The sequence below is a fragment of the Bicyclus anynana genome, chromosome 5, assembly GCF_947172395.1.
Source record: "Bicyclus anynana chromosome 5, ilBicAnyn1.1, whole genome shotgun sequence".
In the NCBI taxonomy this organism is placed as follows: Eukaryota; Metazoa; Arthropoda; class Insecta; order Lepidoptera; family Nymphalidae; genus Bicyclus; species Bicyclus anynana.
In genome coordinates this window covers 8,646,133-8,670,348 of record NC_069087.1, presented here as the reverse complement: position 1 = coordinate 8,670,348, position 24,216 = coordinate 8,646,133, and the positions used below count along the sequence as shown (strand labels likewise).

At 36.1% G+C, this 24,216-nt stretch overlaps 1 protein-coding gene across 5 annotated transcripts in view; it reads left to right on the top strand.

Annotated features, from left to right (window-relative positions):
* LOC112054850 (phosphatase and actin regulator 4B) overlaps positions 1-24,216 on the top strand; it is a 75,016-nt gene that overhangs the window by 32,214 nt on the left and 18,586 nt on the right. For 4 of the 5 annotated variants that reach the window (XM_052881579.1, XM_052881576.1, XM_052881577.1 and 1 more), the window contains 3 exons: positions 20,215-20,322; positions 21,111-21,275; positions 21,891-22,089. In XM_052881579.1, coding sequence (XP_052737539.1) covers positions 20,215-20,322; positions 21,111-21,275; positions 21,891-22,089 — 472 coding nt within the window. Of the gene's footprint in view, positions 1-11,356; positions 11,591-20,214; positions 20,323-21,110; positions 21,276-21,890; positions 22,090-24,216 lie in introns of those variants that run through there. The other variant, XM_052881580.1, reaches the window with a different exon arrangement.

Here is a 24,216-nt window from a genome sequence, read left to right as displayed (position 1 = left end):
GTATACGTACTAGCGGATGCGCGCGACTTCTCCCGCATGGAAATAGTGTTTTCCACCTTTTTGCATCTTACAAGAGCCTTGAGCCTTCCTTATTCTAGCCCTGTCGCAAAATACGTTCCTGGCGAACGTCTACTAAATATAAAGTATGAACTACTTCCCTATCAAATTTAATTTCATGGAAATATCGTGATGAGTGACCTTGTGCTTATATATTATTATATTATACTAGCGGACGTCCGCGACTTCGTCCGCGTGAAAATCGATGTAAACTTTCAACCCCTATTTCACACCCTTCTATTTATATTTTTGCAATTTTTTTAAAGTATAATAAACAGTCCACTAATTTTATATCTACAAATGTACCTTGAAAACTTAAGGATGTATTTTTCCATATAATCCCTTTTTAATTTAATTTTCGCGACAAAAAGTATCCTATACCCATCTTGTATTATGGCATCAAATCGAGCCAAGTTTCATTTGAATTCATTGAGTTCTTTAAGCGTGATGTCAGACGGACAAAAATAACAAATAAATGTTTTGGGCCTCAGTATCGATCATATTATAATGCTCTGCAACAAAAACTTTCCAATTTTTATGAAATTTTGTATGCATATCGGGTAGGGATGAGAGAAGGGATAGGGTAGAAGTAGGGAAGAAGAGCATATAAGTCGAAGTGAACTTACCGGGTCCGCTAGTCTTTTTAATAAAACACGCATCAACTACTTATTAATAAGTATCACATGAAAAATACATATTACGCAGATGATGTCGCAACAAACTACTTTTTTAATTAAAAAAAAATAATGTTTAACTGTATTATGCAGGCAGAGCAAATTGGCACGCGGCGTTAAAATGGTTCCAACAAAACGCTTTCACATAAAAGTAATTGATCATATCTGAGACTTTCTGTTTCGCTATTGTTCTATTTTGCTGCACTCTCTCAAATTATAATACAAAGCCGATGAAAAATACTATGTAAGCACGCGCCAAAACCGTAATTCCTGTGTTTAATTTTCAATTTGTATGTTGGCTCACTTCTAAAGCGTTTGGGATGTAGGTAATTAAGTGGCCCGCTAACTAGGGAAGCTTGGTGCTCTACAATTTCTTACGTAATTTGAACTATATACGATATCATCATTTCATCATTATCAACTCATATTCGGCTCACTGCTGAGCTCGAGTCTCCTCTCAGACTGAGAGGGGTTAGGCCAATAGTCCACCACGCTGGCCCAATGCGGATTGGCAGACTTCACACACGCAGTGAATTAAGAAAATTCTCTAGTATGCAGGTTTCCTCACGATGTTTTTCCTTCACCGTTTGAGATACGTGATATTTAATTTCTTAAAATAACATATAAAATAATATATAAAAATACAGATTAGGTTAAAAAATTAAAAAGAAATGAAGATGTTACCGTGCCATAATATTTACCTCTGCAACAATTACTATAATATTTTAATGGTAACCGACGGTATCTGTATCACCACCAGCTTCCTAACATCGGGCCGCTGCTGAAAATTTATTAAAGAAAACAAATTCCAATATTTCATCGCTTCATGACACGGACCCACCACGACGTCATGATGATTTATTAATGAAATACCTCCCAATATAATTAATGCGGTAAACGAGATTAATATATAAAAAAAATTAAAACAGTATTTCATGTCAAATTTATAGGTTATATACCTATGATTGCACATAAAATATTAAGTACTTGCCTAATTTAATTTAGTGTAAAAATGTAACAAAACTATCTTAATTCTATTATTTTAGTTAAAGTTATTTTTAAGAAAATATTATTATAGTTAAAGTTATTTTTAAGCTTAGTTGCAGATGAACACCAAGGTCAAATCTTTGTGATTTTTGTGGTTGTTCGTTTTATTTACCTTTATATGTTTTGTAATTTTTTAATAAATAAATAAAATAAAAATAAGAAATTCTACACAGGGTAACCACTGGACCAATGAGACAGTTACGCGAAACGAATTTTACAGAGAGACGAACATCTAAGGGCTCCCGCACACGGGCCACCGTCCACAACCACAAAACGCCGCTACCGGCATATTTCCTGTAGTTTCATATATTTTATATAAACTCGCCGCACAAGGATGACGCTGGTGGCCGCCACACGCTACAATCGTCGCTGCTCGCTTCTTGTGGCCCGCACCGGCCACCAGCCACAAGTGACTGTCGCGCGCTTCAGCTACTTTTGTGACCCCATATTGCTTCTTGTAGCGGCGTTTGTCGTGTGTGGCCCGTTTGCGGCGACACTTAGCAATCTACCAACCAAAACCAAAGCAACCCTTCGTGGGTGCAGGGTTCATCGTGTGGCAGAAAGAAAAACTTCAAGCAGAGTTCTGGACTTGTGACTAATGGATGTAGGGTTAAAGAATTCCTTGACAATCGATTAACATTCTCATTCTCCGCTCGTGTTGCTCTCCTTGCCTAGCCAAATTTGGTAAGATCTTACTAGAGTTGTTTATTTGCATTGAATAGGCTCCGAAACTATTAAACCGATTTGAAAAAAATCTTTCACTATTGGAAAGCTAAGTGTAGCTTCTCAGCAGTAAAAGTGATCCCCGGCTGCTAGATATTCAGCAGTAAAATTGTGATAGGCTATATTTTATTCCCGTATTCCTAGGGGAACGGGAACTAAACGGTTGAAACCGCGTGGCGTATGTTAGTTTTTAAATAAACAAGCTTTTCTGTTAAAATATCTGATGAAAAAGAGCAATCATTAATGTATTATGGTTTATAGCACTAATGTCTTCAGAAATTCTCAAATGTAATTAGTTTCCCGGGCTATGTGCTTCTGGATGCCTGTCAGTGGGAGTAATGGCTTTTTCTAGCCCAATGAGCTATTCATTTTCTTTCCAATTACTTTCTTATTTTAAACTAGCAGACGCCCGCAACTTCACCCGCATGGAATCCCTCTAACTTTCCCACATGCATTGTTTTTTTTATTTTATATCTCAAAGGCATCGTTTTTGATAAAACACCCAGGGAGGCGTGTGTGGCGTGTATAACATTTTACAGTCACATACAACAATAATAATAATTATTGTTATATTTCAACCAATTAACACAAAACCTTGACAATTTATATAAAACTACCCCATGAATCACTCATTTATTGGTAAAAACCGCATGAAAATCTGTTCAGTACTTTTCAAAATTAATCGCGAACAGAAAGACATATATACATAAAGGACATAACGCTAAAATAGTATTGATGAAATTTGCTACAGTGGCCTTGGAGGAGAACAAGGTTAGGTTTTGTCGCAACTTTATAGGGTAAAACGTGCAAAGATTATAATACGATAATGTATAAATGGGGTAAAACGTGTAAAGCTTAAAATACAAATGTGTAGATATACCTACATCATTTTTATTTTATGTAGGCTGATTTATCTTCAAGCTTCATTCTACCAATAAATTCTTAGTACCGGTAGGAGATGGAAAATTGTTGGTGTATTCGATTCCCATGCCCGGTAGAGCACTTCAAGTCTCTCCCGATCGTTATCATCACCATCTGATAATGATCGTCACGGAGTTATTATTATTATATTATCACCGCAAGCCTGCCGGGCCACATTGGAGCGGCGTGGTGGGTCTAAGATCCAAAACACTAATATTATATATTCACTCTAGTATAATAATTGTCTCAGAATACAGAAAACCACCAGAAGGAATGATAGCGCAAAGAAGTGAAGCCATTTAAACTACACATTTTACGATTACTCACTCTGTGTTTGTCGTGTTGTTTGACGTGCTATACAGGTGACAAATTTAATTAAATTAAGCCGTCTTGTGCTATTCCTTCGTGTAAAAATGCCGTTGGTAAAAAAAGAAACTGAATAGGATCACATTTCACGTGTAAGTAGCACAAATAAATATTCTTATGTTAAAATAATGAATAATTTTTACGTGAATTTAGTTGTCATAGAAACCGATGACTTCATTTCAAGTGTTGCCAATGTAATTGTTTTAATTTTCCCTACTTTTAATTTCAATTCAAGGATTTATTATTTATGTAAAATATTAATCAACTAAATAGGTAGGCATAGGTTCCGGCAATTAAGTTGAAATAAAATTGTGGTAATCAGCGCAGATAAAGAAAGTGTAAAATAATCTTAAAGCTTTAAAATTTTACAAATAACAATGGCGTGCTATATTATAATAAGTTCGTTCGTTCTTGTCTGTTTGTGTGTTTGTTTGCACATTTGTTTGTTTTCGTGTGCTTGTTTGGTCTTTTGTTTGTTTGTGTACCTACTTGTTTGCTTGTTTGTTTGAGCAAGAGGATTAAATAAAATATTTTTATCTTCAAAACACATTCTTAAAAGATATTAAACCAATTCAATGGCCTTATTTATACTTGAATTTTAAGAGACATAAAAATTAGAGAAATAAGACGAGATAATAATAACTGTGCACACGATTGAAATACATATTTATAATAATAATATAATATAATTATATGGAATATATAAAATTATTATTGTAAATATGTATTTCTTTAGTTTGTTAGTTGAAAAGTTTTATAATAACCGTCTTATTATATCTATTATTTATTTGTCCTTGTCTTAAATTTTTTAGAGTTCATTTGCTTGCTGACTCTTAGCAATCACTAGAAAACTGGTCCCACTGTTTTTATTATTTACCATACAAGTTAACATTTAATGTGATGAACTGTACACTTATTGTTTTCCTTTTAACATTATAATTTTTTACCACAAAATAGGGAAAAATTTAACAGCCTCATGTACTAGCAACATTACGCGGGTGAGAATTGCGACGAGTGCAGGCTGTTGTGTACAATTTTTGGACACACTGCGCACTATAGAATGACATCTAAACGTGGCTTCTGGTGGTTTTCTGTATTCTGAGATAATTGTAAAGGATCCGAATATAAGACGAAAAGTTTTTTAATAACAAATTAAATATATCAATAAAATAAAACTGTCAATTAATAACATTCCGAACTGAAATTTTTGGGCAACCCATTGGCAATACATTTATTGGTAGGTATATTTAAATTGATATATCATTCGGTAGACAGGTTGATGAAGGTTGTCTTATATACGGTATCTTGGAGCATAAGGAGACCTGACCCTGTAGTGAGCCAGAACAATTAAATGACGAAACGAGTATGACTTGAGTATTTACCTATTCCGCGGGTGCAGTCGCTGCCATACGCTAGCTTTAATATATTTTCAACTTATGCTTTGCTTTAAATATGCTAGTTGACCCTTTTTTTAAATGTTCCTAAATAGTTCATTATCGTTCTACTAGATTGAAAAAAAAATTGTTTCATTATCGTTCTACTAGACTGAAAAAAAAGCGTTGGACAAAAATATTAGTTAACAATTAGTTTGACGTTTAGAACATCAAGCGTGTTAGTGACGTCAAAAAATGGACGACAGCGTGTTTGACGTTTGGAAAATTGGAAAAAATACGTGATATTTAAATTGAGTTTTATATGAAATCCTTAACTTTTGATATCTATATATTTCGGACCATTATTAAATGTACTACACGAAATTGATATTGTTTATTACATTTGATATGAGTCAACTAAGTCAAATAACTACACACTCATAAGTATGAATTATATCGTGTATATGTATATTATGCATATACACTCGTATACCTATATGTATAATAATTGTTAACAGCAAGTTCGTGAATCATAATTTACATCATAATTTCGGTTTTACTTCTACTCCTACTGAATCCAAGGTTTTAGCTCATTAGAGACACCCGGCACCAAACTAGCACCGCCCGCCTTATTATAGCTTGCGAATAGGGTTACCGTTTACTGCCTCATTAGTTCCGTGGTTACCTGGATCAGCTATGTATAGTGAGGTCTAGGGTTTGAATCCCGCGTCAGGCCAACAAAAAATACGTTATTGAGATTTTTCATACAAGAAAAATCTTAATAGCAGCCTGGAGTTGAGAAGTTGGCAGTGTTAGTACACGTATGTGTCTCGGAAAGCACGCGTAAAGCCGTCGATCCTGCGCCTGATTTTTTACCGGTCGTGTCGGTCTGCCGTCTCATCGGACTACACGAGTAATGGAAAAGAGAGTGCACCTGTGCTTTTGCACACACTTGTGAACTATAATATCTCCTGCATACACCACACTATGAGATTAGCCATCGTACGACTACGATTAGCCGACTATGTAAAAAAGTGGTCCAAAAAGGACGAAACAAGATAGAAATTGAGGAATGCACAGGTAGGTAAATGTAGACCATCTTATTTTGGTCAGTATTCAGTATTATCAATATCAACTTCAAAGAGTCTTTGGCTCTTTCGCCTCGCCGTTTTAACACAACAAAATCTCATATAAAAAAAACGTTTTTTTTTATTAAGTACTAGCCCGAAGCCCCGCGGCTACCCGTGGAAATATGGGCAAAAAATAAGCCTATGGTACTCACAAATATCGTGGTACACACACAAATATTTTGTAAAATGCATTCGAGGCAACGTAAATTTTAACGGCGGCAATTCGGTAACGATAGCCTAATGCCTTTGTGTTTTGGGCCTGTAGCCATGTAGCACGTCGATTCTCTTTCTAAAATTGCAAACGCTTTGAAAATTAAAATGTACAGCAATGCAAACATTTGCTGCCAATAGGTCACGTGATGAAGTTATCATCATTTCCATGCATTTTATAGTTATCGAAGTTAGCGTTTGTAGAAATAAACACATAAAAAACAATAAAAAAACATACGTGTCGAATTGAGTACCTCCTCCTTTTTTTGAAGTCGGTTAAAAATCCATACATCACAAAGCAAGCCAGCCTTGTTTGTGTGCTCTAATGAGCTATGACCCTTGATCCTCGAACCGTCAGAAGTTTGACGTTAAGACCCCGCCTTAATACAAGTAACAGAACTTGGTAGTATTCACGATTGTATTTCTAGATTGTATGTCACCGAACTCAATCGAGTTATTAGTTTGAGCTCCACTGTATTACGTGCAATAACCTAATATTAACTTTACCTTCACCGCTTCGGTTCTCTAAGTAAAGGCAAATATCAGGTCACGAATCTATATCGGAACTACGAGTAATAGTTCAAAATATAAATTTGTAAAAAAGCCAATTTATGAGATACTTCGGTTTCCATTCCATGAATAGAGTAGCATGAATTACGCGTAAGTGTGTATGTTTGTTCCTCCTTTACGCTGCGGCTACTGAAGCGATTTGGCTGAAATTTGGAATAGAAATAGATTTTACTCTAGATTAACACATACTCGTAGGCTACTCTGCATCCCGGAAAAATCCATTTCGAAGGACGAAGTCGCGGGCGTCCGCTAGTCTATTATATTATTGACATATTTCAATTTATACAAAATCCTGACAAATTATATACCAAAACTTTCCTCATACTCTGGCGAAAATTGCATAAAAATCTATTGAGTTTATCTTCATCGGGACATTGTTTTATAATAGTTACGAGTATGTATAAATATTGCAAAAGTTTTACTAGAAGAAACAGTTATAAACAACTATTCTTATATTTTTTTGTGTTTACAACATTAGCAAAATAAATGAGTATTTAACGTACAAATAGGTTTTTGAGAATAACTTCTTAGTGTTACCTGTTCACCAGTTATTTCCCGGTGGGAAAACCCCGACCACATCACTGCCAAACAAATATTGGAGGACATCCTTAATCGCTACAATAATATTTTCCCACGTAGGTGTGTTGATGATAGATATGATATTCTTAAAATATATTAAACTAGCGGATGCCCGCGACTTCGTCCGCCCATTGACCTTCTTAATCCGGTTCTATCGCAAAATCCGTTTTTAGCGGATACTTCCTAACTATAAGCTACTTCCCTGCCAAATTTCATCTTTATATGTAAAGCGGTATGTACTGGCAGTTATGTACAATCCACTTCCAAGATTCTCTATCATTTAAATGACATCATATTAATAATATTTTTGATTAATAATTTTATATCATGGCAATTGCTACGTTAATACTAAAATTAAACTTAAAGCCAAACATTTGGATTACTAATTATTGCACTTCCCGTAGCTTGGTGACGTCATAGCTCTCAGTATTTGGTCTGAATAAACGGTACAATGCGCGTAGGAGGATGACGCTGGATTCGGTATTTAATGATGAGCCGCATTGCATTATAACCAAACGAGGAGAGAATAATTTTCTCTACAATTCTACATTGCCTTGATGTGACTTGTAACCTTTTTATTTAAGTTACTAGTTGACCCGGCAAACGTTCTGTCGTGTTCTCTCTTCTTATAAACAAAAATATTAGTCGGGATTAAAAATACGCCTCAATAGCTCCGAGGCACCACTTATATAAGCCAGACTCATCACCGATGGTACTCGTAATTCGATCCCCGCCCACTAGACTATTTGGCAGGTGTGAGAATACTAACACACACTCGTACCACATGTACAATTAAGTAAAAATCATTAAAATCGTAGGAACCGTTTCGAAGGAGTGCGACCACCGTGACACGAGATGTCTATAAAATTTTAATGATTTTTTTTTTATTCTTTACAAGTTAGCCCTTGACTACAATAATCACCTGATGGTAAATGATGATGCAATCTAAGATGGAAGCGGGCTAACTTGTTAGGAGGAGTATGAAAATCCACACCCCTTTCGGTTTCTACACGACATAGTACCGGAACGCTAAATCGCTTGGCGGTACGACTTTGTCGGTAATTATATAAAAGAGTTATTGTCTTTGATATTGTAAAAAAATAATAGTTACTCATGTAACAGTAACCTTATGGCATAGCGTTACTTATGAAAAAAAAAATACGAATTTGGCAAAGTTAGGACAGTAGATAGTATTTCGTGTTCGATAGTCTACATTGTCTATAATACGTACGTGTACATCTAATCAAGTTATAAATATTTTGCTCTATTGTACAATATTCGTGCACTTTACTGAGAATTTTCAGGACATGTTGACTCGACATTACTTTGCAATTGCATATACTCGTAGTGGAGTAGATGTTGACTCCACAAAATGCTTCGCTGTCAGAATGAAAACCAGCGTAAAATTCTGCGAACTTTAGTTGTGAAATTTATAGAGCCAAGCCCAAAGGTTTACTTTCGCTTCGCTTTACAAACCTTTTCGCAGAATTAGTTCAGTTCAAACATGGCTGGAAGCTGAATAAACATCAGGGATATTTCGCTGTACCTACTAGCACAAATAGACGACTTTTTGAAATAGTGAATAAATGATATATAAAATATGGAACTAAATAAATAGCTTAATTAATTCCAGCACACGTCCACGACTTTGTTCGCTTGATATTCTGGTTATCAAAAATTACGCAGATATCATAGATTTTTTCAGGGGTAAAAAGTAAATTTAAACCTATTTATCTTAGCGGCTTAGCTATAAAAAGGTAACTAACTGACAGTTGAACTTTCGCATTTATAATATTTGTATAGTTTAATGATGAATTTCAATAAAGTACCTAACGCCTGCTTTGTCTATACAATATGTTTATAAGGATACACTTTCGATATAGCTTACTTACTAATCTACAAAAGAAACTATAAGATGCTGTCGAAATTATATGTAGGTAAAGCGGCAACAAGATTAAGTATACGCTTCTTTTGCTTATGCAACATAATATGCCATTTGAGGCCTCAAGTTATGAATATTTATTGTTGTGAATCTATTAAAGTTATTGAATAATAGTTATTTTTGCATGTCTTCTGGTATAATTAGTTTTGGGGGTCGATTGCGATTTACGTACATGCATAAAACATTATCTCTAAGTTAACGACTAGGGTTGTTAAGTAGTAGCACCTAACTAATCTACTACTAGACTAGATAGACAATATTTTCTATGGTCTGAATAGTCCAGTTTTAGGCAGCCCAACAAAAACATAATGGTTATTATTTTTTATTTAAACCTTACTAGCAAACTGAGTTGAAAATGGTGTACCAAGTAAACATACACTTTCGTGCCCCGTAGAGCATGTGAAGTAGGCCCCATTGGACTTTGAAGTTGGCAGGAAGTGCTCCTGTGTTCATAATTCAAAGTTATTTTTATTTTGATTGACTAACTTACTAAATACTATTTGATAATTCCTTTGAGGTGTTATAACGTTTGCTAATTTTGTATGTTATTAAATAACGTAAGTAAACATTAACCGAAATCGATGAGTCCAAAGCGCGTTTAAATTGAGAAGAATCACAGAAGAATCTAAGCCAAGTAGCCCTAGACTAGACATAGAACTGTGCTTTAGACTAAAACTGGCATGACATGACCTAAGTGCATTAAAAAATAATTGAGTTTATACATATAACAGTTATCAAAAAAATCTTAGATATAAATGATCTATCTCGAGTCTCAACCAGGCCAAGGCTAGACACGGCTCAAGATAGAGCCTTACACGACAAATTAACCTTCAATTTTCTTGGCAGCTCATTTAGCATATTGTATGATGCCTTTGTAACAATATAAAACTGGTAACAGAGAGTAGTACTTGTATCAGAGTGACTGAACATTTTTCTACATAATGAAAACATTGATTTAATTGAAATTTTTGTTTAAAATGGGAGATTTAGTCATGTTAATAAAATATTGAAATTTTATATACTATAATAATTACAAATTAACTTATTGCCAAATTTGAATAGCAAAAGGACTCGCCGGTAAATTAAGTTGTTTTTATACAAATCCTGCCTAATTACGAATAAGCAACTATACATACTCGTACATAGTTGTAAACCGTTGGCTTTAGGATAATGATTAACGATTTAGCAAGTGAACGTTTGTGAGTCACGTAATCGTATTCGTATACGTACCTACTTTATGTATATTATATTGTATTAGAATATGAGTTTCAACATATCCTTCAAAACTTCGTCAAGGACGAACGGAAGGTCATTGATCTAAGTAAAATAACCGCGCTGCTACTAAACACAATCTCATAATATCGTGGGTAGGTATAGGATATGTTTAAAATATACCTTCACACTTCACAACGATGGCAATTAAGTGTGTGTGACTTTAATTATAACTTGTATAATTAAGTCAAATTATTATTTGGCAATGTAACTTTCTGTACGTGTTTAATATTCATTGGATCATCATAATTTTATTGCAGTTGCATGAATAAGGGCAATCTAATGAATGCAGGTCAGCGAACTTTGCAAACCATAATGGTGCTAGTTTCTCGTTCCACGTAACATGGGTCTGGTATGAATGGCGTTAAATTAAAAATTCAAAACAAAGCGAGGCGGCGTGTGGGCGGTCGGCTTCAGTGCGGTGGGCGGGCGGCGATCGAAGAGCGCGCGCGGCGTGCGCGGGGCGGCGCGGGGGCGGGCGGGGTAACGATCCGCGGGCGCCGCAGTCTTCCAGCCGCGAGCGCGTCGCGAGCATGAGCGACGTCGGGACGCTCGCCGCCATGGACGCGTTCGCGGGCGGCGCCCGGCGGAGGCCCGCGCGCCTGCCGCCGCCGCCGCCCTTCGTCCCGCCGCCGCCGCCGCAGCGCAGCGACCACTACTATGTGCGCCGCAAGTCCCCCGTGCCCAAGCACTCCTCTAACCTTACGCTGTTCGCGCGCCCCAATGGTACATCACCAGCCATGCAGCAACGGCACTCCACTGCACCTTATCACACCATGTATCGAGCTTTTCTTCACTAGACACCATTCAATCCGTTTATCATTATCATAATTCTCCACGCATGCCTCTTTACATTGTTTAAAAGTACTCAAAAAAGTTTTCCTCTTCTGTGTAAAATGTTTCTTTACATGTATCCTATTTATTTAATTACTACGAGTAGCTATTAATATTTTATGTCACTTATTTCTACTAGTAAAATATATAGGTATAATAGACGCACTGTCATAATTATAAAAATATTAATAATAATATATTAAGTTATCTTACTTACGAATTATTACTAATTATATGTAATGCATTGTTAAAATGTGTTTTTTATTATTTTTTTTACATCTTTAACAGGCTCTATCATTTGATATGGAAATGAAAAAAAAACGAAATTGGGCTTAGATTACAAGCACTTTTGAAACTAATATTATTTTAAGAACCATAGTCCATATCTTGTGAACATCTTTTTACGTTTAATCATAAACAAATATTTGATTGATTGATAGTGCATTGCTTTGAAATATTTAAAAATGATTGCAGTATGTTGCTGTATAATAGATAAAAATTATTCACAGTTTCAAATCAAAATTTTATTATTTCATAAATCAAAAGTAGGCTTTCAAATTTCATATTCAGTTCAATCTTGAGAACATTAGTGAGTTCGTATTTCTGCGGAGTGTGCAATAATAAATTTATGGTAGCGCGGCCGAGGCGCGGCGGGGCCCGCCTACACGCACACAGCCTTTCATAACTTTGACATTATGTATTATCATAAGTTTTCGTATGCTAAACACATTACTCATACAGTTGTGTAATAAACTTTATTCTTTTACCGTCACTCTGTATCATTGTAGTTTTTTCACCACTTAACCTTAACAGCTGTTTCAATTGTGTATCTTTACAGGAATATATTGTACAAAATTGACAGCTGCAAGATTAGTTGCGACAAAGCTTTGTATAAAAAAGTACGAAGTATAGAGCGATCTTTAAGTCCTTAATAATAGGTTCTAAAGCGAAGGTAGTGAGGTTAACACAGAATACTTATTATAGTACAAGCTTTACAGGATACATTGTACAGTAAACTGGGCAGCTGCACGAATAGTTGCGACAAAGCCTTAAAGAAAAGCTAAAGGCACTTAAGGTACAGATCGATAAATCGATTAGGTTCGGATGATTCTGAAACTTGTAGCCCTATAAAATAGAGTTTAAAGCGAAGGTTAAAAGAAAGTAGTAGAGAAGACTACACAATAGACAGTCTAATATAACTTGTAATATACTGTAAGCTTTGTGAGCGCAACGTCGATAAATAACGCAAAGGCGTCGTCGTGGCCTTGTACACATATTTGCGGTATGCTCTTAGCTTGTGCCTTCCACATCGTATGCGCCATTTTAATAGCCCCACTAGAATGTCACTCAGCGGATTCCTCGCCCAACGAAGAGCGTTAGAAAGTAGACAGAGGTTTTTTTTAGGATTCCGTGCCCATAGGGTAAAACGAGACCCTAAATACTCTGCTGTCCGTCCATCTTTTACCAGGCTGTATATCATGAATCGCGATAGTTAGACAGTTTAAAAATTTTCGCAGATTATGTATTTCTGTTGCCGCTAAAACAACAAATACTAAAAAACAGAATAAACTATTTAAGGGGGCTCCCATACAACAAAAGTCGTTTTTTGCTCGTTTTTATAGATAATGGTATCTTAAATTAGTCATGTAGGGCAGTATTGAAATTAAAAATAAATAGCCTTTAGAATTTTCATATAAACATTGAATACTCAACTAGCTGTGAAATGTTATATAAAGTTTTCTTTGTTCGAGACAAAAGGCATACCTAAGGGCATTAATTCGAAGAATGCGGGCCGTATGATGGCGAGAAGCGAGAAGGCTGGCGGTCGCGGCCGCGGCTCGCCCTTGACCCGCAGCCTCTTCCGCTCGTGGCGTCCTCTCCCGTTGCGATACCGACGCTCCATTTGTTCCATTGTTTACTAAGCTCTCACTATATCTTCTCACTATTGAAGTAATAAGCGGAGTCAAAGAAGACCGCAATATCAAATATTACTGTCATTTTCATTAAATGCCTTTTCAACTGTAACAATGAGTGCGTACTTTGCTAAATTCGGGGACATTCGTGATACTTCAGTTAGTCGTGCTAAACGATTTGGATTTGATGCCTCTTTAGTTCCACCGATCTTACCGACTTTTTGCTTTCTTTTATTACCTGCTTTGACTTTTCCACTACACGTAAACACATTTCAGGTGTATTTTATGTGTACAAATGAGTATTATCAGATGTTTAGTATCCGTAAACCTGTGAACATTTATTTCACGCGTCTTTACTCGCCCACGTGAATGCCCTGTCGCGAACGTTTTTACTACACTCATTCTTGTGAGCGATGGTCGACCTACTTCTGTCTATTTTATATATTAAATAATTGATTATGAAAACCGTTAATTTAATCTTATACAGCACCTAGTTGTTATTATTTATCATCAAATTCAATAAAACACGACTTCGCGACGTTCGCTTTCATTTAAAAGACAAACCCGTTGTAATGTATCACTTTAATTCTCTATACGTAATGGGACCTTAGCGGCGTCACCGGAGATTTTTTCAAAACCCCCTAGTGACGCCGCTGTAGTCCCATGAATGGCAGGCGTCCACTGATCCGCATCGTACGTATCTTACTCATATCGCATCCAACAGATTTTTAATTATACGGTAGATAAAATCCGTTCGATGCGATACGTATAATGCGGATCAGTGGACGCACTTGTATGACTTTCTATACAAAGAATACTAAATTCCGTTTAATGCGATGCGTCCGATAGTGTACGATGCGGATTTGTGGACGCCTGCCATTCATGGGACTACAGTGAACTTAAAATATCAGAAAAAAATCGTTTGTTTCAACTAAAGATTTGGTTTACAAGCACTGAAACGACAAATTGTTAGTGATTCGACTTGATAGCAGTAATATGCATTACAAATACGAGTATTTATGTTCATCTACTGCATCTAGCAAATTAAGATGTCCATGTATTTGGTACTATTGACATACGAAAATGAGGTGAAACAATGTTGTGTACCTATCGCTCGTGATCAACGTACCCGAACACCTACTTCGTTTCATCGAGTACTATTTTTAACGCTCAGCATCCAGTCGACGTCATTTTACGCAATATGACGAGGAACGCGAGTAGATTTACCAGATACAATACAAATTTTTGGGACTTTCCTACAGGAATTGCATTTTCGTTTAAAGTACATACTACAAACACTTTTTTTCATGTTACACCTATATTCAATTCTTAAGTATCACCGAGCTATACTGTTATATGGTTTACTCGCCAACTAACTGCTTGTTCAGTTTAGTGAGAGAATAGAGTAAGAAATAATTGTTAAGTCATAACAATGAAATAAAAATAAAAAAGTAATGTGTCTGATAAAGCTAAAAAAACCGTACCCAAAAGCAAAAAGTATATTTTAAAAATCATTTTATGTACGAGACGGGCTGTGTATCTTTCTTAATATCTTTTTTCTTTAAAAATTAAAGATTTATATACAAACATTAATATTTCTTTAACCTTGAACCTTTACATTTATAAAATCCGTCTTTAGCAAACCTTGATAGACGACCCAGTACAGCATAGGAATAGGTGTTTGGAAGAACCAACATATTTATATTAACTGATTATGAAACACGGCTAAAACTCACGTGATACAACGTTGGAGTATGCCCGACTAATTTCGAACCCATACGGGGCATTTGGTCATGAGCTGGTTCTTGCAACGCGGCGCTATTTGTATTTGTAATGTGAATATCACTCACGATAGCTTAAATTCTAAAAATAACCAACATATTTATGTCCATATACAAGACAGAAGTTCTCGTTTATCAAAGTTCTTAAAAAAATATTCCATAGAAATCATGTATATTTTCTTCATTCTTCTGTAGTAACATGAATAAGCATAATTCATATTCTTGCGCTATTTATCGTTACTACGAAGTAACGTTAAGTAATACGTATGATATGAAACGCGTTAGCAAAGAAAATGGAGACATAGTAACTTTACCCCACGTCTCACACACGCATCACAATATCGGCATTGGGTTTTCATTACGCATACCTACTCTTGACATTGTCGGCGCGCGCTATTGCTGTCTGTCTATTCTGAACATGCCATTGGCATATTTCGCTAATTACGTCATTCCTCATTGACGGCCCGAACATAACGTGATTAGTACAGCTTTTAATGACTTCCTGTTTTCTTTTAAACGGAGCTTTTTCTGATCTAACGATGTACTATTTTTCGTTGAAAGATGTTCATTTTGTATAATAAATAAATCATAAATATTACAACAATTTTATTATGAAATAACTACCTTGACTTGATTGTTTTATTTTAGGACGCAATGGCATCTCGCTCGTATCTTGGCATCATTTGAAATAGGGCAATGGAAGCATAATAGACCTATTTGTCAATATCGATATTGTATATAAACATTTTATTTAAACGCACATTTTATTTTTAACCGACTTCATTAAGACTTTGAAACTTAACCTTCCTACTTAGCCTTAATAGTTGGTTAGCAAAGGCAAGAGAATATAAAAATAAAGTAAGTGATCTTTTTCATTGATTTAATTTTGTTACAAATATAAAAAACTGGACAAGTGCGAGTCAGATTCGGGGTTAGGGTTAGGGTTCCGAACGTAATATCATTGTAAATAACTCAGGAGTCGAATGGTCTGACCTGGTTATTTGGTCCTTCGAATAAAAAGTAAAACAAATCCTACATTTCTAGTTTTTTTTTTAATTTAACCGTTAAATCAATAACGTGTTCGTTAAATTCTAAAATATACATGTAAATGAAATTGTAATCAACACGAGATTCTCACCTTATATACAAAATATTACATCAAGTCACTTGGTCGGATATCATGCCAAGGCAATGGGCGACGCAGCGGCATTTGTGTAGGGATCTACACGAACCATTTAGAGCAATCTCATTTGTTTTTGTCGTAGTTTCTAACCATATTACACTTTGCTCCTACTTTCTCATTTGTTTTTATGGGATTCTGGTTTTACGTCAAAGCTTATATCATAATGATCTAAGCATTTTAGCTGTGATCCGTTAAGGAATAAAATCTATTCAAAAGTCAGCGGATTGTTTTATAACATCTTCAATGCAAGACATGCGCTCCAACTTAGACCAATGCTTTCCATCAGGATTGTAGTCCAGCGCAAGTCTATTATCAAACGTAAAAAAAAATATGTGAAATACTGCTAAAACTCACGCGATATTAGGTCGGAGTATGCCCGACTAGTTTAGTTAGTCATGAGCTGGTTCTTGCATCGCGGCACGATCCAAAACAGTTTTAGCCGTGTTTCATAATCAATTAATATGAATAACACTCACGATAGTTTAAATTCTAAAATGTACAATTTTGGATATCCATTCGCGAAACATAAAATTTCTTATATAACGGTCGCAACGAGCGTTCTCCGAGCACGAGGCCTTGGCCAAGGGCGAGCGAATCGATCGCCAGGCCGGGACTCTGGGAGGGAACCTTCGCCCACCGCCCGCCTTGCGCCTGTTGATTCGGCAACTACTTAACTATTTACAGCATATAATATTTTACATAGTAGAAGTTCTTACGAAACCTATTCCAAGCTTGCAAGAGCTCGAATCAACGTAACACGGAGGGAAGCGACTTTGTTTGCCTAAGGAACCTAACTGCATAGAGGATCAACTTATTTCACTTAACCCTTTAGTGAGTCATGCTTATTTCCTTGTAACACTAATAATATCTTATCGTTATCGCAAAAGAATGCGGATGAGTTATGCGCATCTTATGATTGACTTCTGTTGTTAATGCGACTTGATTGTTTGTTTTGTTTTCAACTATTTTGATAAGAAATGTAGGTAACTTAATGGATTGCGTAATTATCTATTAGTTTTATTAATACATTACACATTACAGTGTTCTATAACCAAGTTAAAGAGTTATCGCTTGTACATGAACTGAAATCGAAAGTAAAAGTATTCAGGGTTTACTTACCGACTTATACATGCTGCAATTAAGGAATGAATTTTAAATGAAAGACAAACTATATAGGAAATACGAAATGAGTATGACATAAATTAATTACGGCCTAGGTACTACTCGATATGGTCTTCCGTTCCGGCCTTTAAAGTTAAATGAAGGTTGAACCAATGTAGCTACAAGCTGCCTACACTCCATAAAATAAGACTATTATAATTTGTAACGGATTTATAGTAGATGCTCGTACGATACGATAGTTTTATTTCATTGAAACTTGAGTCCTTAATGCAATAACACTAATTGGTCTGTGTCGAAACTTGATTTGGGCAACTCCGACATCGTGACGTACGCAATGGTTCATGAAAATAGTAGAATGTATTGTTTGATACAACGTTTTTATTACTTGCGGATTTGTGATACAAGTATCTATATTAATTGGCGTGCACTTTATAGATGCAAAAATGCACTGCCTATCCTAAGGACTCAATACAAACCAATGTTGGACTACAGAATACATAGTTGAAGAAGGAATTTTCCAATTTTTACTTATACCCATACCCTAGTTAAAAACCTTATGCACGCTACTGTCTTTAGTAGGTGTGTTTACAGCCCATTCGACTAATGATATACGCGAAATACCTGCTAATATTAATTATTACTAACTAGCTGAAACCCGCGACTTCGTCCGCGTGAAATTAGGGTATCCACAAATTGTTTCCAAATAACATTCAAATCCAAAAACAGTAGATTTTGCGTGAAAGAGTTTATACTACCATTACCAACCAGTTTTTTGCAAATGTCGCAAGAATCATGGTTTCTTTTGGGAATTTTCAGCTAAATCGACTAAGTAGCTATGGCGTAAAAGAGTAACATAAAATCCATACAACTTTCGTGTTTGTAATATTATATAAAACTAAGTTTTCGGAACTAAAAGTAGTTTATTTGTTAATCCAGGACATAATCTATCTTCATTTTAAATTCAAGCTAAATCGGTTCAATAGTCGCGACGTTAAAGAGTAACAAACATCCATACAAACTTTCGCCTTTATAATATTAGTGTGAATAGTGTGAATTAGTAAGATAGGATAAGAAATTATACTACAAACACATAACACAGTTTACACACAGTTAAGTACATATACTACAAATATGAATTCGGTCTTTGAAAATCCATTTGAATGAACAGCTGACGTACCAACTGTGTTTATAAATGATCATCTATTGATTACTCATACTCGAACATATTGCGAAAGGATAAAAAGAGTTTGTGTATATGATCTGAGAGCGGAGGCGTCACGGCACGGTGTCGATAAGTCTATAAATAGCCGATGCCTGATAGACCGGAGTGACGGGCACGCGAGTCCCATTCATCGCGGCGCCACGGCGATCGGCCTTCAACACATGCCTCTGTTTATTATTAACGCATCCCGTCGCCCGTACCTGGCACACTAATGGATAAAACACCGATTACCGCACCATTTCTAATAAATAACTGCGACATAACAAAGATAATAAATGTGGGTGATCGTTTAGGCCACAGTTCCACGCACGTTTGAAATGGGTTTGAGCGTCGCAATTTCTTTGCACGCAACAAGTACCTACTTCTTTTATTACTGTACAAGATATTATCATTTTAAGTTATATTGATCATATTGGTCTGTGCTACGAAGAATAGCAACATGAATGATGTTCTCATAACCTTGAGATCTAGCTAGACGAGAAACATTCCTTATTAACTTTACGCATACCTATGTGTGTTTGTTATTTACTAATCAATGTCTTTGAAAATCGCCATTAAACTACAATGGATTAAAGACTTTTTTAGGTATTTAGACTTAGTTAATTTACACATTTTTTTAATTTTAAAATATTTAAAAAATGTCATACGTATATAAACTATCAATTTCTAATGTGATTTAGACCTCATTCGCACAAGAGTTTTTTCAACGGACGTTCCCAGTATATGTATATGACGTCCCAAGTATATGTTCACACGACAGAGTTTTTGTGTGCATTTTCATTTTTGGGCGTTGGAAATAAACTTTAATTTTACTTTATACTATATTTGAACGCTTTTTTAACATCCGTTAAAAAACTCGTGCGAATGAGGACTTAAAATATCTTAATTAAAAATATATTGTCATAAATAATTGAACGTCCTTGCAGCAATTACTATTATTGAATGCGCGAACATTGTTTTAGGAGGGTTAATTGATAGTTATACAATTTAACAGCCACATTGTCCCGCAAATTGCGTGGTACATTATCTCGTTCCGACGTTCAAAAATTTTCATTTCCTGGTAACTCAGTTAGCTACCAGAATCAAGAATTTTCGTAAATAAAAAAGTTGATCTTCTCATCGAGATAAAGCCACTCACTAAAAATTAAGTTGTTAGTAATCAGATGTAAACAATGTTCTACGGATCCCTGACTATAAACTACTCGTACGAGTAAATTGTCGTTAATTCTAAATTCATTAGTTAGAGTAAGGGATGTTGAAATTATTTGTACTAAGAGTGCTTTCTCCTGTTTCAGAACCAAAGAAAGACAAATTGGAGAATGGCGGCGAGCTGGTAAGGCCCGAGAGGCCGAATTCATTGACCGCGGGCAAACTCCCAAGACGGATGTGCTATCAAGGAGACGGTGAGTCACGAATGCCATAGTAATCACCGCTTAAGGAAAACATGCGCGTAATAATGCCCTGTTATAATAACGCTACATTTTAGAATTTACTATTGATTTGAATTGATTTTTATTACTTTGAGGTAGGTGTTCGTGCCTTCTTGATTTTTAACCGACTTCCAAAAAGGAGGAGGTTCTACGTTCGGCTGTATGTATGTTTTTTAAATGATATAGTTGCATTACTTAACTATTTCATGTTTTGTTCTTAAATATGTTTTCTTGTTTTGTGTTTATAGCTTCTAGTAATGATTTTCTATCTGTTTGAAGCTGTTTAATGTTGCTGAGCAAAATATTAGTATATTTGCATATTTCAGTTTATATTCAGTAAGAAATATGTGTCATCGATTAAGTTTCAATAACACTAACTGAAACTGAGCCCCTGTGCTCTTTCTTACGTTATTTCGTGATTGTTTGTCTGCATTGAATAGGCTCTGAAACTGCCGAACCGATTTGTAAAATTCTTTCACCGTTGGGAAGCTACACTATCCCTGAGTGCTATTTATTCCTGTATTCATACGGGGACGAGAACCACGCGGGTGAAGCAGTGCGGCATTTGCTAGTATCTTATAAAGACCAAATGACGAATTAGCGGCCGAATAGAAAACATCGCTCACTCTTTCGATCTATCGATATATCCGGTTCGGCGCTATTGGTCGACAATATGTCTTACTTACTTTTCGAGGTATCCTAGGCTTACTATCCCTGGAATGGGTCATTATAATAGGCTGATGATAATAATCTGTCCCCAGTGGGCGGGTACGCGGTGGGCGCGGAGGAGCAGCTCATGCTGTCGGAGCTGCCCGAGCCGCCCATCGCCGTGTCGGACATCGGGCCCATCCCGCCGCCGCCCATGTTCAGCTCGCCCAGCCCCACGCGCCACCACGCCATCACCATATCCAACACGCACTCTGATTGTAAGTCATCATCATCGTTAACAACCCATATCAGATAGGCAGGTTTCCTCAAAATGTTTTTCCTTCACTATTTGAGACACGTGATACTTAATTTCTTATAATTCTTAAAAACCCCATTTTGTAACGTAAAATGTTTTCGAACGTTGTTATATAATAGCTTTCGTCTCTATCCTCTATCTATAATACTGTGTTAGACAGAGAGAGAGAGAGATAGAGATGAATTAATAACTCACACTGTCGGTTTATAAAAACATCGTTACAAACTCGCGTGACTGTCACACCTAGACCTACGGCTAATAATTTAATTTTTCATAAAATGAAATAAGCTTGTCCTTGACTATAATTTCACCTGATGGTAGGCGTAGGCGATTAGGTGAAACACATTTGGCTACAAAATTACGTTTAATTACATTACTAACTTACGCCCCTCGGCTTTGCCCTGGCCTGGCTTAAGTCTGCTAGTAATGTATGTACACAAGACATGACATGGGTTTCTCACACAAATATTTTCCAGTTGTGGGAATCGAACCCACAGCCGTGGATTCAGAGAGTAAGGAGATCCACTGCGCCACACGGTTGTCAAAAATAGATTAATAGTTGTGATCTCACATCCAGCTGAAGACGAGGACTCCGGCGACGAGGAGGATGTAGATGTGCCGGCAGACACGTCGCGCGTGGAGGAGATCCCGCCCAAGGAGCCGCTGTTCAACGCCGTGCCGCTCAAGTCGGCGCTCAAGAAGCGGCCCGCGCCCAGCGCCTCCCCCGCCGCCACCCCGCTCGCGCCCCGCCAGGACCACCACTACGCCAGCTTCAAGTCAGTATCCATCATCGTCACTTCAACCCATATTCGGCTCACTGCTCGAGTCTCCTCTCAAAATGGGAGGGGCCAATATACCACCACGCTGGCCCAATGCGGATTGGCAGACTTCACACACGCAGAGAATTGAGAATTGAAAAAATTCTCTGGTATGCAGGTTTCCTCATGAAGCTTTCTTTTACCGTTTGAGACACGTTATATTTAATTTCATAAAATGCACACAACTGAAAAGTTGGAGGTGCATGCCCCGGACCGGATTCGACACACCACACCCCTGTCTACTTGCCTATCACGGCTCCAGTATCCATACTATACTGATAAAATAAATGCGAAAGTTAGTCTGTCTGTCTGATACATTTTCACGACTAAACCACTGAACCGATTTGGATTAAATTTGGCATAGAGATAAATTGCACCTTGGAGCAGAACAGAGGCTACTTTTCATCCCAGAAAAATTCACGCGAACGGAGTCGTTGACAACCGCTATCTAAATCTTTTCTTATTAAAGTGCCTCTCATTAATTGAAGGTCAAGGAAAGACAGTCAGTCAGGAAAGCTGACCGCTTTCTAATTTTCTCCTTTTCCATGGCTAGGCGGAAAAAATATCTGACTGTCTTTATGAACGTCCACTCCCTTATATTTCGTAGCCAAAATTCTTTAACGGTAACTTGATGAGGGATGTGTGAGTAACTTTTGGTAGGTAAATTTTCCCGCGAATGAAACCGCGGAGCGTCCGCTAGTGAAATTACATAACCGCTACTTATAATAAATAAATACTTAGTAAAATTGATTTTAGTAGAAATAGCGACCGATTTATATAGAATGTTGTTGTTAATTAATGTAATCCTCTGAAATTGCTGGAGGCGGCTCAACTCCAAATATACATAACAATGTGACTGTAAATTAAATCAGTTAAAGACTCATTTCAACTATTTGCTAAATGATTCTTTGATTTCTAGCAATCTACCTATCAATAAAAAGCTAGAATGAAACGAAGTCAATTAACAGCAATTATATTGAAAAATCATCAATCACTTTAAAGTAATATAAACTTTATATAATAATTTTAAAATTGGACTTGAGAATTAAATTCTAGACTGAATATATGTATACGTTTATGATATTTGCTTTGATGAATGAGAAAATCTTGCAGACGAAACATCCATTCAAAGGGAACTATTTCTATTGAAAAGAATATAATGTTGTCAGCACATTTTTTGCCTCTTGACTCTTGACATACTTTGAGGGAGGACAATTATTATACACGAACTATAGTTGAATTTAATATTTGATGTATTGTTGTCTGTTTACGCTAATATTTAAAAACGGACATTTTAACAATATATATAGTTTATCAAATACTAATTGATTTTGTGCCAACTGAGATTTCTGAAGTGGTACTTCTCATACAAAGTTATCTTTTCAAATTTTAACTCTTAAAGCAAAAAATATCAAAAAAAATGCTTAAATCAAATAAAGTTATTAGATTTTTAGCGATCCTGATGAAAATGGCAATGGCTATTTTTGATAGCATTTGGGATATGTATGCTATTTGAATGCAATGCAGAATGCATTAAAATTCGATGAAGTAAAATTGTTTTGTTAGTTAAAATCATGAACGCAAACCAGAAACTAAATGTTTATATTAGAGAACTAGCGAAATTCTGTAGTTAATGCACAGATTCAATTCGATTCGGAATAAAAGGGGTCCAGCACAAGATTGTCTCATAGAAGGTTATAATGAAAGTATTTTGAGTCTAATACTCATAAAATAAAAGCTTAATTCTCAGCTGAGCTTTTATATCACGATTATGTTCACAATGCAGGCAATTTTAGCGTCTTTTCTAATTTCAACACTGTTAAAATATCAATGTACTTTGTTGGCATGAGAGCCAATTATTTTAAGACAACCTACATTTTAAGAATTTTATAGTAGCGAAAATTGAGCTGTACAAAAATAATGTTGTGACTAACACAACATGGCTAGTGCCAATATGTGGAATGTGGATTGCAACAATGAAATTAAATTAGTTTTATTACTTTTTTTTAGTAAAGTCGAACAATATCGACCAAAAGATAGTAATAATTATTAAAGAGCAGCATTTACTTTATTCTACAGGCAGAA